Source organism: Coregonus lavaretus (assembly GCF_964263955.1).
Source record: "Coregonus lavaretus genome assembly, contig: HAP1_SCAFFOLD_1183, whole genome shotgun sequence".
Lineage (NCBI taxonomy): Eukaryota > Metazoa > Chordata > Actinopteri > Salmoniformes > Salmonidae > Coregonus > Coregonus lavaretus.
The window spans coordinates 1-15000 of NW_028162416.1; the positions used below are offsets into that span (position 1 = coordinate 1).

The 15000-nt window shown below is 45.9% G+C and overlaps 1 protein-coding gene across 1 annotated transcript in view; it reads right to left on the reverse strand.

The window, feature by feature from the left end:
- Positions 1-110: 110 nt before the first annotated feature.
- LOC311119285 (arf-GAP with Rho-GAP domain, ANK repeat and PH domain-containing protein 2-like) overlaps positions 111-15000 on the reverse strand; it is a gene marked incomplete at its 3' end in the record, with an annotated part of 26512 nt that continues 11622 nt past the window's right edge. Inside the window, exons 5-8 of the mRNA XM_084194004.1 lie at positions 14433-14497; positions 13336-13737; positions 11187-11256; positions 111-231 (exon numbers count right to left, since the gene is read on the reverse strand). Of these exons, the coding sequence (XP_084050130.1) occupies positions 111-231; positions 11187-11256; positions 13336-13737; positions 14433-14497 (658 nt within the window). The remainder of the gene's footprint in view (positions 232-11186; positions 11257-13335; positions 13738-14432; positions 14498-15000) is intronic.

A 15000-nucleotide genomic window follows, 5' to 3' on the forward strand; every position in this document is an offset into this window, starting at 1 on the left:
GAGGGAAGATAGAGGGAGGGAGAGGAGAGGAAAGCAGAGGAGGAAGATAGAGTGAGAGAGTAGGTACTAGGCTATCTAAGGGGTGAGATGTAAGGTGTGCTCCTTTTTACCTTCCCTCTCCAGCCGAAACACAAAGGTCCTGAGGGAGGTGACCACTTCGAAGCGGTTGTCCCCCTGCCCTTGCACCTGCTTCATCACACCGCACGGGATCAGGCCTTTAGAGTACATCTCCTGTAGGAAGACACACAGAGATAAAGAAGCATAGTGGGACGTCACGGTGCACACACACACACACACACATTAACAGAGAGCTGCATCGCCCCCACAAACACAAACATTATTTCACACAGGGGGAGAACAGGTTCAGGTTGGTGCACACACACACACACACACACACACACACACACACACACACACACACACACACATACTACCATGCTTCCACACAAAGTAGTGAAAAAAGCACACACACTACAATGCTTCCACACACACAAAGTAGTGGAAAATGCACACACACAAACGCACACGCACACACACTCCCAAATGATACAAAAACAAATCATAGTACTCTCTGGGCGTGATAGAAATCCTTAAACAAATCTGGAACCAGAAAAGAAACCTGTCCCATATTTATAGAAACACACTACTAGGTCTGAAGTGTTTGTTGGGTGAACAGGGATTTAATTACCCTACACTCTAAACCAGCACAACAAGCAAATCATGAGCATGGTGCCCTGGAGATATCGGTGACCCTCTTTCGCTGGCGTCCCAAGACAACGACACTGAATGTATTGGGTCACATTGCCACATGGACAGAAACCAAGTCGAAACACACTGACAAACCAGCCAACTATCCAAAACTTTAAATTCCATCTCACTGTAAAGTATGAAGTTGATTACCAGGACGTGTACTCTGAGCATGCGCTGACCAACTGGCAAGTGTCTTCACTGACATTTTCAACCTCTCCCTGACTGAGTCTGTAATACCAACATGTTTCTAGCAGACCACCATAGTCCATGTGCCCAAGAACACTAAGGTAACCTGCCTAAATGACTACCGACCCGTAGCACTCACGTCTGTAGCCATGAAGTGCTTTTAAAGGCTGGTCATGGCTCACATCTACGCCATCATCCCAGAAACCCTAGACCCACTCCAATTTGCATACCACCCCAACAGATCCACAGATGATGCAGTCTCTATTGCACTCCACACTGCCCTTTCCCACCTGGACAAAAGGAACACCTACGTGAAAATGCTATTCATTGACTACAGCTCAGTGTTCAATACCATAGTGTCCTCATCACTAAGCTAAGGACCCTGGGACTAAACACCTCCCTCTGCAACTGGATCCTGGACTGTCTGACAGGCCGCCCCCAGGTGGTAACAACACATCTGCCACGCTGATTCTCAACACGGGGGCCCCTCAGGGGTGCGTGCTCAGTCCCCTCCTGTACTCGCTGTTCACCCATGACTGCATGGCCAGGCACGACTCCAACACCATCATTAAGTTTGCCGACGACACAACAGTGGTAGGCCTGATCACAGACAACGATGAGACAGCCTATAGGGAGGAGGTCAGAGACCTGGCCGTGTGGTGCCAGGACAACAACTTCTCCCTCAACGTGATCAAGATAAAGGAGATGATTGTGTACTACAGGAAAAAGAAGAGGACCGAGCACGCCCCCATTCTCATCGACGGGGCTGTAGTGGAACAGGTTGAGAGTTTCAAGTTCCTTGGTGTCCACATCACCAACAAACTATCATGGTCCAAACACACCAAGACAGTCGTGAAGAGAGCATGACAAAGCCTATTCCCCCTCAGGAGACTGAAAAGATTTGGCAAGGGTCCTCAGATCCTCAAAAAGTTCTACAGCTGCACCATCGAGAGCATCCTGACTGGTTGCATCACCGCCTGGTATGCCAACTGCTCGGCCTCCGACCACAAAGCACTACAGAGGGTAGTCCGTACGGCCCAGTACATCACTAGGGCCAAGCTTCCTGCAATCCAGGACCTCTATACCAGGCGGTGTCAGAGGAAGGCCCTAAAAATGTTCTAAGACTTCAGCCACCTTTGTCATAGACTGTTCTCTCTGCTACCGCACGGCAAGCTGTACCGGAGCGCCAAGTCTAGGTCCAAAAGGCTTCTTAACAGCTTCTACCCCCAAGCCATAAGACTCCTGAACAGCTAATCAAGTGGCTACCCGGACTATTTGCATTCCCCCCCAATTTGATTTGATGTGTCAAACTAGCTAGCATTCCCTCTCACTGTATAAAGTTAGAATCTCCAACGAAAGGCCCTGAAAGCAGTGTTGGTGGAGAAAGCAGAAGTACGTTTATGTCACTGCAGTGAATGAGAGGACATTATTTATGGGTGCTGTAGCGGATTAAAGAGGGCCATCCAGACGTTGCATTATTCATATATATATATATATATATATATATATATATATATATAATGTAATTATCATTGCATAGTACACTGGATAAAAAGACCTCTCTCTCTCTCTCTCTCTCAAATCTCTGACCTCAAACTATACTGTATGATAGCGTGATCGTGTGTTGCTTCCATTCTACCACAAGAGCATTAGTGAGGTTGGGCACTGATGTTGGGCGATTAGGCCTGGCTCGCAGTCGGCGTTCCAATACATCCCAAAGGTGTTCCGATGGGGTTGAGATCAGGGCTCTGTGCAGGCCACTCAAGTTCTTCCACACCTATCGACAAACCATTTCTGTACGGACCTCGCTTTGTGAACTGGGGCATTGTCATGTTGAAACAGGAAAGGGCCTTCCCCAAACTGTTGGAAGCAAAGTTGGAACAAAGTTGGAAGCACAGAATCGTCTAGAATGTCATTGTATTCTGTAGCGTTAAGATTACCCTTCACTGGAACTAAGGGGGCTTGCCCAAACCATGAAAAACAACCCCAGGCCATTATTCCTCCTCCACCAAACTTTACAGTTGGCACTATGCATTGGGGAAGGTATTGTTCTCCTGGCATCCGCCAAACCCAGATTCGTCTGCTCGTTTCAACTGCTCCAGAGTCCAATTGCGGCGAGCTTTACAGTACTCCAGCCGGTGATCTTAGGCTTCTGTGCAACTGCTCGGCCTGGGAAACCCATTTCATGAAGCTCCCGATGAACAGTTCTTGTGCTGACGTTGCTTCCAGAGGCAATTTGGAACTCGGTAGTGAATGTTGCAACCGAAGACAGACGATTTTTACACACTACGCGCTTCAGCACTCGGCGGTCCCGTTCTGTGAGCTTTTGTGGCCTACCACTTCACGGCTGAGTCATTGTTGCTCCTAGACGTTTCCACTTCACAATAACAGCACTTACAGTTGACCAGGGCAGCTCTAGCAGGGCAGACATTTGATGAACTGACTTGTTGGAAAGGTGACATCCTATGACGGTGCCATGTTGAAAGTCAGTGAGCTCTTCAGTACGGACCATTCTACTGCAAATGTTTGTCTATGGAGATTGCATGGCTGTGTGCTCAATTTTATACTCCTGTCAGCAACGGGTGTGGCTGAAATAGCTGAATCCACTCATTCGAAGGGGTGTCCACATACTGTTGGTGTACTTGCCTCCCTACCAAAAGATGGTCGCAGAAATAAAAAGAATGACGGGCAGAAAGAAAGTCACCTACGAAGGGTTCTTCCACTCAAATGAAAGCGGGATTTGAACAGCCTAATTACTGACACGGGAACACCTCTCCCTGGGGCTTCAATATCACAACAATGTTGTAGAATCGCACGGGGCCACCTGCACCCACCACCACAGGGCTGTGAACTTTCAACTTTGAATAAAGCTCTCTTTACCTCTATTTCTCTCTGCTTCTCCCCTCCTCTCTTTGTCTCTCACTTTCACTCTGATTCTCTCTCTCCCCCAACCTTTTCCTCTCCATCTCAATCTAGATGGGGATATAAATGAGTGAGAGAGGACGACTCATGCCGCTTCGTGCTGATAATTATGCGTAATGTGGTTTAGATGTAATTAATAGTTTTAATGAAGGTTTTTGGGGTCATGTGGAAGAAGACGTGTTTTAATCGTGAGCAGCATCTGTAAATACTATGATGGAGGGAGGAAGGGGTTGTTGATGGAGAGCTCAACAGAAGTTGTGGTCAAACAGATAGCTAATACAGTATGTTTGACAGCTAGTCCCAGAAGACTGCCTTGGGAGCAATGAGGCAAGATAACGTACACAATGAGGCCTTCCTATCGCTCAGTAAAGATATCCTCCTCCTAAGGTATCCTCCGCTTGTTCCGTCTCTCCTGCCTTGCACTTGTTCTTCCCTCCGTCTCTCGCTCCCTCGCTTCTGTCTTCCTCTGCTCTATTCATCCTTCTCTTCCCTTTCCTGTGTTGTTCCAACCCATCTCTCACTTGTTCTTAACCTTCTCCAGTTCTCAAGCTGGGTATTGTTTGGGTAACTGGAGGTACTGTTGTCATGTGCATATGTTAAAGCGTATGTGTGTGAATCATAGTGTGTGTGAATCATAGTGTGTGTATGTGTGTGTGTGTGTGTGTGTTTGTCTTTATTTGTCACATGCTTCAGGAAGCAATTAAACGCACCTCTATGGAGCTGAAAGCCTTCAACGACAGAGCCTGCATGTGGCTGGGCATGTGGAGAGGAGAGGAGAGGAGAGGAGAGGAGAGGAGAGGAGAGGAGAGGAGAGGAGAGGAGAGGAGAGGAGAGGAGAGGAGAGGAGAGGAGAGGAGAGGAGAGGAGAGGAGAGGAGAGGAGATGAGAGGAGATCTACTGCTTCAGAACAACCAACCACCCAACACCCTGGAACGTATCAGTGGAGTCATGGGGACACCTTCTGGTGATACGATGGAACTTCGGTTAGAAAAAACAACTGCGTGGAAATGCCCTCGACAGCAATTAGACAATTAGACGCTGAAACTTCACTAGAACATTAGCCAGGACTTCACTTTTAGGTCTTAAGTGTGACTCTGTTAGATGTATGAAATAAACAAACAAATCTAAGGTGTAAATTGCTTTTTTGAAAAAGAGGGAGTAACACTACTTTATAAATAGACGGTATACCATGGACATTGCTATGTGTATTAATAAATAGACTGCATACCATGGACATTGCAATATATATATTAATAAATAGACTGTACGCCATGGACATTGCAATATATATATTAATAAATAGACTGTATACCATGGACATTGCTATATAACACTCAGATAAAGAGCAGTGAGGTGTTAGGAAGAGAGAGAGAGAGAGATATTGGCATTAAGGGGCTTTGCAGTGACACACAGACAGCCAGACGAATCACTGATCCCCTTTACCTCCACACACACACACACACACACACACACACACCCCAAATCTTAGCTTTGGGGCTAGCGTTTTCACAAACTGACAGACAGGTTCACATGTGACATCAGATCACCCCCCAAGGGTCCTGTTGAGGGCCCCGTTCGGCCCCTGGAGGCTGCTATATGTCTGAGAAGCAGAGGTTGACGAAATCGGACGAAAGGAGGCGATTGACACTTATCGTCGTCTAGGGCAACCCTCGGGAGCGGAGTGAGAATTTGAGAACGCCACTCTCTCAACTCTCCCACGCCACTGATGATATCACACAGCCTGGAGACCATGGGGTGGTGATTACTTTAGTCTGGGAACATTGGAGAGCATTAGAACTAGGTGGGGGTGAGGATGACAGAGAGGGTGAGAGAGTTGGAAGGAGTGAAAGTAGGAAAAGTAGTGGAAAGTTGATCAAAGTTTCCCATAATGCATTGGGAGACTCCAAGGGTGATTTTTTTTTCTGCGACCACTGAGCGTGTGGGAATCCTGAATATCTGGGAACAGTCAGATGCATTAATTAAATTCATAAAAAAATCTCAAGGTACTTAACAAGAAATCAATGGCCTTGCCCTATCACACACACAATCAACATTGTCCCTATCCCCACAGTGTCCCTGTCCCCACAGGGTCCCTGTCCCCACAGGGTCCTTGTCCCCACAGGGTCCCTGTCCCCACAGGGTCCCTGTCCCCACAGGGTCCCTGTCCCCAAGGTGTCCCTGTCCCCAGTGTCCCTGTCCCCACAGTGTCCCTGTCCCCACAGGGTCCTTGTCCCCACAGGGTCCCTGTCCCCACAGGGTCCCTGTCCCCACAGTGTCCCTGTCCCCACAGGGTCCATATCCCCAGTGTCCCTGTCCCCACAGTGTCCCTGTCCCCACAGGGTCCATGTCCCCAGTGTCCCTGTCCCCACAGTGTCCCTGTCCCCACAGGGTCCTTATCCCCACAGTGTCCCTATCCCCACATTCTTCAACCTCATCAACGTTCCCTCTCAGCCTCTGACATAAGGTGGCCTTCGACGTTCCCTCTCAGGCTCTGACATAAGGTGGCATTGAGGGAGTGCCAACCTGCCTTGTGCCACTCTCATGTTACCCAGTCACTGACCCCAACGTAGTAGTGTGAGGTAGGATCTATCCCCAACAACCACAGGCAGCAGAGCAGAGAAAGATTGAAGCGGACCTCTCCCTTCACCCAGACAGTGCTCCTGCTCGGCTCCTGAGGCAACATTCATTACATTCACTTTCCTACTTTAAAAAGTCTAAACACTACTGATGCCCCTCCCCTCCCCACACCACACACCCTTTATACACTCCCCTCCCTAAATACTCAAGCCTACAACCAACATCCACTGTGATATTGAGCACAAAACACTGAGTCACCACCTCTCTCCTTCCCTCTCTTTCCCTCTCTCTTTCCCTCTCTCTTTCCCTCTCTCTCCCTGCCCTCCCTCCCTTGTACTGACTTCCATTGCTGCAAGCGAGCATGTCCCAATAAATAAAAATGGCAAAACGCAATGGAAAAATAGATGGGGAGAGAAAGAGGGGGAGCTATAATTAGTAAGTGATTAACGAGTGGCATCAGGCAAGGTTCGCATCAATTGATTGTGATGTTGGGCAAAGCTGCAACGCTGCCTGTCTGCCTGCCTTTCGGTCTGTCTGCTGAAAAAGTGCGGGCCTAGCCCAGGGAGTGCGCCGCCAAGCGCCACACACACAGTCAGAAACACACACACACACACACACTCAGAGAGATACTCTCGCTTTCTCAGTTATAAGTTGCCTGCTCTGATGAGGGTTAATGGCAAGTTAAATAAAAGTTACGAACACAAATGACAGTGCCACAGCCAACCCAGACACACATTCAGAAACACTTTTTACACTACCAGTTAAGTCTGCTGAAAGTCAGTTGCAAAGCCAACAAGGTAAAAACAAAGAGTTCAGTCAAACCACCAGAATGAATAGAAACCTTGCTCATCTATACACCAGCCTTAAATTTATGTTCCGTCTACTGTGTGAATAGTCTATAGCTCAGAGTCAATACTTTCTGCCTCAATAACAGTCTACACCGAAAAGCTGATGACAGTAAAAACAAGAGCCACAAAACTTCATAAACAGTCTGATGTCAAAACCAAAATTGTGAAGGTTAAATTCCTTTATTTCTGTTTCTGTCTGTCTGTCTCTGGTTCGTCTGTCTGTCTGTCTGTCTGTCTGTCTGTCTCTCTCTAGTCTGTCTGTATGTCTCTAGTCTGTCTGTCTGTCTGTCTGTCTGTCTGTCTCTGGTCAGTCTGTCTGTCTGTCTGTCTCTGGTCAGTCTGTCTGTCTGTCTCTGGTCTGTCTGTCTCTGGTCTGTCTGTCTCTGGTCTGTCTGTCTCTGGTCTGTCTGTCTCTGGTCTGTCTGTCTCTGGTCTGTCTGTCTCTGGTCTGTCTGTCTGTCTCTCTCTGGTCTGTCTGTCTGTCTCTCTCTGGTCTGTCTGTCTGTCTCTCTCTGGTCTGTCTGTCTGTCTCTCTCTCTGGTCTGTCTGTCTGTCTCTTTCTCTGGTCTGTCTGTCTGTCTGTCTGTCTCTCTCTGGTCTGTCTGTCTGTCTCTTTCTCTGGTCTGTCTGTCTGTCTCTCTCTAGTCTGTCTGGCTGTCTGTCTCTGGTCTGTCTGTCTCTGGTCTGCTCTCCCTGCTCACTCTAAAGGTTCAGCTGTGAGCTCTTCTTCCCCTCCCTCGCTCCAGCCGAGGCAGCTAGACAGCACTAAGCGTAACTTGACCCTTCACCCTGGAAGTGGAGAACAGACAGATAGAGGAAGTGGACAGGGAGAGAGAGAGAGAGAGAGAGAGAGAGAGAGAGAGAGAGAGAGAGAGAGAGAGAGAGAGAGAGAGAGAGAGAGAGAGAGAGAGAGAGAACAGAGCGCGCGCGAGAGAGAGAGAGAGAGAGAAAGAGAGAGGGAGAGATCTGCTGAGGGAGGCAGTAAAGAGTCTTCCTGCACTCCTCTCCTCTTCCCTTATGCTGCACTGTGTACCCAGGCACCGAGAGAAAGTGGTACCCATTGAAGCGTGACAGAATGTCACTCTGTCCTTGAGTCCATTCTTTACAGCAGCATGTTAATGATGGTGGGGGAGAGAGAAGGGGAACGCATAGCCCGGATGGGTTAGATGTAAACTAAATGGCCAGAAAAATGTGGACATCGACTCGTCGAACATCTCATTCCAAAATCATGGGCATTAATATGGAGTTGGTCTCCCCTTTGCTGCGATAACAGCCTCCACTCCACTAGATGTTGGAACATTGCTGCGGGGACTTGCTTCCATTCAGCCACAAGACCATTAGTGAGGTAGGGCACTGACGTTGGGTGATTAGGCCTGGCTCGCAGTCGGCGTTCCAATTCATCCCAAAGGTGATCGATGGGGTTGAGGTCAGGGCTCTGTGCAGGCCAGTCAAGTTCTTCCACATTGCTCTCGACAAACATTTTCTGCATGGACCTCGCTTTGTGCATGGGGGCATTGTCGCGCTGAAACAGGAAAGGGCCTTCCCCAAACTGTTGCCACAAAGTTGACAGCAAAGAATCGTCTAGAATGTCATTGCATGCTGTAGCGTTAAGATTTCCCTTCACTGGAACTAAGGGACAAGAAACCATGAAAAACGATTATTCCTTCTCCATCAGACTTTACAGTTGGCCCTATGCATTGGGGCAGGTAGCGTTCTCCTGGCAACTGCCAAACCCAGATTAGTCCATCAGACTGCCAGACGGTGAAGCGTGATTCATCACTGCAGAGAACGCTTTCCCACTGCTCCAGAGTCCAATGGTGGCGAGCTTTACACCCCTCCCGCTGACGCTTGGCAATGCGCATGGTGATCTTAGGCTTGTGTGCGGCTGCTCAGCCATGGAAACCCATTTCATGAAGCTCCTGACGAACATGACGGTGCCACGGTGCTTACTGAGCTCTTCAGTAAGGCAATTATACTGCCAATATTTGTCTATGTAGATTTCATGGCTGTGTGCTTGATTTTATACACCTGTCAGCAACGGGTGTGGCTAAAATAGCCGAATCCATTAAGTTGAAGGGGTGTCCACATACTTTAGTATATTCAGTGCATTCTGAAAATATTCAGACCCCTTGACTTTTTCCACATTCTGTTACGTTACATTCTTATTCTAAAATGTACTAAACATTTTTTTCTTCTCAATCTACACACAATACCCCATAATTACAATATTACATTTACATAAGTATTCATACCCTTTACTCAGTACTTTGTTGAAACACCTTTGGCAGCGATTACAGCCTCGAGACTTCTTGGGTATGACGCTACAAGCTTGGCACACCTGTATTTGGGGAGTTTCTCACATTGTTCTCTGCAGATCCTCTCAAGCTCTGTCAGGTTGGATGGGGAGCGTCGCTGCACTGCTATTTTCAGGTCTTCCAGAGATGTTCGATCGGGTTCAAGTCCGGGCTCTGGCTGGGCCACACAAGGACATTCAGAGACTTGTCCCGAAGCCACACCTGCATTATCTTGGTTGTGTGCTTAGGGTTGTTGTCCTGTTGGAAGGTGAACCTTCGCCCCAGTTTGAGGTCCTGAGCGCTCTGGAACAGGTTTTCATCAAGGATCTCTCTGTACTTTGCTTCATTCATCTTTCCCTCGATCCTGACTAGTCTCCCAGTCCCTGCCGCTGAAAAACATCCCCACAGCATGATGCTGCCACCACCATGCTTCACCGTAGGGATGGTGCCAGGTTTCCTCCAGATGTGACACATGGCATTCAGGCCAAAGAGTTCAATCGTGGTTTCACCAGACCAGATAATCTTGTTTCTCATGGTCTGAGAGTATTTAGGTGCATTGGCAAACTCCAAGCGGGCTGTCATGTGCCTTTTACTGAGGAGTGGCTTCCGTCTGGCCACTCTACCATAAAGGCCTGATTGGTGGAGTGCTGCAGAGATTGTCCTTCTGGAAGTTTCCCCATCTCCACAGAGGAACTCTGGAGCTCTGTCAGAGTGACCATCGGGTTCTTGGTCACCTCCCTGACCAAGGCCTTTCTCCCCCGATCGCTGAGTTTAGCCGGGTGGCCAGCTCTAGGAAGAGTCTTGGTGGTTCCAAACTTCTTCCACTTAAGAATGATGGAGGCCACTGTGTTCTTGGGGACTTTCAATGCTGCAGAAATGTTTTGGTACCCTTCCCCAGATCTGTGCCTTGACACAATCCTGTCTAGGAGCTCTACGGACAATTCCTTCGACCTCATGGCTTGGTTTTTGCTCTGAAATGCACTGTCAGGTGAGTGCCTTTCCAAATCATGTCCAATCAACTGAATTTACCACAGGTGGACTCCAATCAAGTTGTAGAAACATCTCAAGGATGATCAATGGAAACAGGCTGCACCTGAGCTCAATTTTGAGTCTCATAGCAAAGGGTCTGAATACTTATGTAAATATGGTATTTCTGTTTTTTATTTTTAATACATTTGCAAAAATGTCAAAAAATCTGTTTTTGCTTTGTCATTATGGGGTATTGTGTGTAGATTGATGAGAATAAACAAATATTTAATCAATTTTAGAATAAGGCGGTAACATAACAAAATGTGGAAAAAGTCAAAGGGTCTGAATACTTTCCGAATGCACTGTATAGTGTATGTGTGGGCGGATGGATAGAAGGATTGGACGTATGTGTGGGTGGATGGATGGATCAGAGGGTTGGATGTGTGGGTGGATGGATCGATCGGAGGGTTAAAAATACCTTTCTTCAAATAATGAAGGTGTGATATGTGGTGGTGGTGGTGTGTAGGAGGTTATGAACGTGTTGAGGAGAGGACGTTAGCGTTAGCATGGCAGTGTTAGTGTGTAAAATGTTAGGTGAAAGCACTTGGTGTGTGTGTGTGTGTGTGTGTGTGTCACTGACCTTATCATTGTTGTAATAAGAGAGGTTCTCTCCATCAAACTTTACCCATCTTTTCTGAAAGACACATTTTCTGAAAGTGAAAGAGGGAAAGTTGAACAGAAAGTAGTATGTAAACAGCATTTAAACCCAACCACAAGACACTTGTTTTTGAGCTAATTCAACTTTGTATAAATAAAGTTCATTCTGTACAGTAGAATAGTATCATACCATTTGGTACATTAAAACAGGGTGCTGGTAATGCTGCTAAAATAAATGAATATTCAACATCTCAAACTAAGGCAGTCTGACAACTCTATGCTAATCAGGTGTTCAGAGGGAGGGCACAAAGCTAAATAAAAAAAAGAGAAGTGGCAGACTTTTTTGTAAGAGGAACTATGAAAGCATCATCATGCAGAGAAATACAACTAAATAAAACGCAACCCCTGGTTTGCTCTGAGGGTGTGAAAACTAAAATAGGGTTTCTCACACTTAAACAGAAGAAGACGAGAACAGAAAAAATAACTGCTGTTTTCCCACTTAACGAGGATTCTGGGTAGTCATTGGTCGAGTTCCTGCACGACTACATTGCAGACGCATCCCAGATCTTACAACGCCTGGGTATTTAAAAAGGTGCACTATGCAGAAATCGCTCCGCCATTTCCTGGTTGCTAAAATTCTAATAGTTCGCCTAATTTCAGTTTATGTGACAAAACAAGCAAGTGTAGAGTATTATTGTATTATCTAAACCGCTCTGAAATATATTTTAAATAACCACAAATATTGTATTTTCAGCTGTTTGAAGCTGGTGTACAAAAAAGAAGTAAAAACAAAACCAAGTCTGCCACTGGCAGAGTTATTGTAACCTTTAATATTTGGCCTCTGCCAAAAGGTCTGGGCCTTAATGGCACAGGTGGTGTGCTTGCATAACTGCAAGGGTTGCTGGTTTAAACCCTGGTCTGCTGGCTGTTACACTCTAATAGCTCAAATCAGTTCTATTAAAGTATGTTTAGAATTGACCATGGATAGCCAAAAGTAATTGTCTGCAGTTTTCAGAAGGTGAATAGCTAAATTGATTGTGACAGTCTTACATTGTAAAATATGACTCAATTCCAATTGAAAGCAAAGTAAAGGAAAACGGTTTTAAGTCATTGACTTTTGAAGGTTGTATACCTCAGCCATAGAGACTAAACAAAGAGATCCCCTTGTACACTAGAGCCATGTCTTTCTTGTGCCTATTACAGCTTGGTGTTGGCTTTGAACTGATGTAGCTAGCTAGCTATGTTTTGTGGAAAAATTTAGGACTGGCATTTGGACGTGAGCTAGCTATCGTTATCTAGCTTCTGTGTCAAGATGTTGTTGTCATCTGTTGTCTTCTGGCTCTACCTTGCTAATGGCTGAAGTTATTTGTGTAACAAACCTTCTATAAACAAATATAGCTTGCTACCTTTCTTTGCCTGTTCGTTAGCTAACTAGATAACTTTCAGCTGACTGGTGTTAGCTAGCTACTTAGGCTAGCTGCTGGACTTTGGACAAGAAAGCCAACGTTAGCTAGATAACGTTAGCTAGCTAGCTACCTAGCTAATCAAAATATATGTTTGTATTTATTAACCTCAGCTTGAATCCCACCATATAGCTAGCTATCTACAGTAGCCTAGGTTTGTTCTCAGCCACTTCTTGTGACTGGCAGCATGTTGCAGCTGTGTTGTTGCCGAGCAATTGAGTTGCTCAACCCAGTTAGATAGAACTCTGAGATTCGGCTGAAAATATGTTAGCATTGTCAGAAGTCGTTGGTTCTTAATGGACGGAAATGTACACGTGAGAGAGATAAATTCTACATTTAATAAAAACTGTTGCACCTACAAACTTAGTCAATCTAAAATGTTAAAGTGTTTTAAGTCTCGTTTTAATCCGACGTGTAGATTTTGAGTTAGATACACGCAGAAAACTCAATAGTTAACGACCCTGTTAAGAATCCGGTATGTGGTTCTTGGTAACAGCCTGACGGCACATGACCAGAGACAAGGAGTGTGTTGTGTATGTCCAATCAAGTTGATTTGCACATTTTCATCGACATTGGTGTCCTATTGGTTTAGATATGATGGTATGTAGATTTTTAATTTAACATTGAGCTTACTACAATATAATGTTATATTTCATCCTGTGGTCCTACCCTTGCGGTGAGAGCTTGTCCAGCCAGCCCATCTTGAGTTTGGTCTTGGAGGCCCCGTAGAAGCAGGCGTAGGGGGAGATATTATCAGCGTGGTCTGCTGGTAACGCAGGTATCGTATTCTTCACCAGACCCCCCAGAGTGTCAAAGGGCTCCGAGTAGATGTCACACACCACCATCGTCATGGGAACGACCTGGGAGAGGGTGGGGCCGGGCAGGGGACCGGAGAGGAGGGGCTCCGGAGTCGCCGTGGCAGCGTTAGGCTGATTGGATAGTTCTAAATTGGCGGTGCACTCTTCCACTATAGTGTAGTCATTGTCGTAGACGGTGTGGACCGTTGACGCATGTGGAGGGACCTGTGTCTTGTTGCTATTCATGGACTCCTTGATCTTACCATGCTTCTTTCTGTGGGATAGGGTTGCATTCAATAAATCAATCTATATATTTCAAATCAACCACTTGTGTTATTTTCCCATGATGTCAAGCAAAGAGGCACTGAGTTTGAAGGTAGGCCTTGAAATACATCCACAGGTACACCTCCAATTGACTCAAATAATGTCAATTAGCCTATCAGAAGCTTCTAAAGCCATGACATCATTTTCTGGAATTTTCCAAGCTGTTTAAAGGCACAGTCAACTTAGTGTATGTAAACTTCTGACCCCACTGGAATTGTGATACAGTGAATTATAAGTGAAATCATCTGTCTGTAAACAATTGCTGGAAAAATTACTTGTGTCATGCACAAAGTAGATGTCCTAACCGACTTGCCAAAACTATAGTTTGTTAACAAGACATTTGTGGAGTGGTTGAAAAACAAGTTTTAATGACTCCAACCTAAGTGTATGTAAACCTCCGACTTCAACTGTATATAATACTTTTGCATGTGCAAAAAATAAAATGACACAATTTGGTTTAGCTTTATTTGGTGCAATACTGTATGGTTACTGTACAGACTACAGCAGCTGGGTTTAGCAACCATGCCAAGTTCAGTAGATAAACGCCTTCCTCTTTTGAAATACTTTTAGACTATTTATTGACTAAGCAAAGATAGTGTTTACTGTTAGATACAACTAGTGTGTCTCAGAGTGCCCTCGTTTTACCTCAGCTTCTTCTGCTTGAGCTTCTCTGTGACTTCTTTCTTGAACAGTTCTTTAGTACCCTGGTCCTGAGAAAGAAGAACGCAGATTAGCCATCAAGGCACAAAAAGGCATTTTCAAAACAGGCATTGTTAGCCTGATAGCATAGTGGCTAGGTTAGCTTAGCGGATAGGCTAGCAGGTGACATTTCTATTAACCACAGAGGCCAAAGTGAAACTGATTGAGCCCCAAGTTTACTCTCAATTTGCATTGAAAGAAGAGACAGGGGGAAGTGGATTTGTGTGTGTGTGTGTGTGTGCAGACAATTAGAAAGTAGAAAATAGAACTGGATAGTGAGTTTCTCTCTTAGCTACTACCACAGAATCTCAAACTGTGAAAATGTCAAGCAAGATTCTGAGAATATACACTCTGTAGAAGGGGTAACACTGAACAAATATCAAAGAAAAGAAGAATAGGGCTTAGCACCTGCCAAAATAACTCACTTGGCACAGGTGGGGCCTACCAGGCTCTGATCAGCCTCCCCATGACCAAATCTCTCTGGAGATCTTGTCATCATTGCCTGACTGTAAAT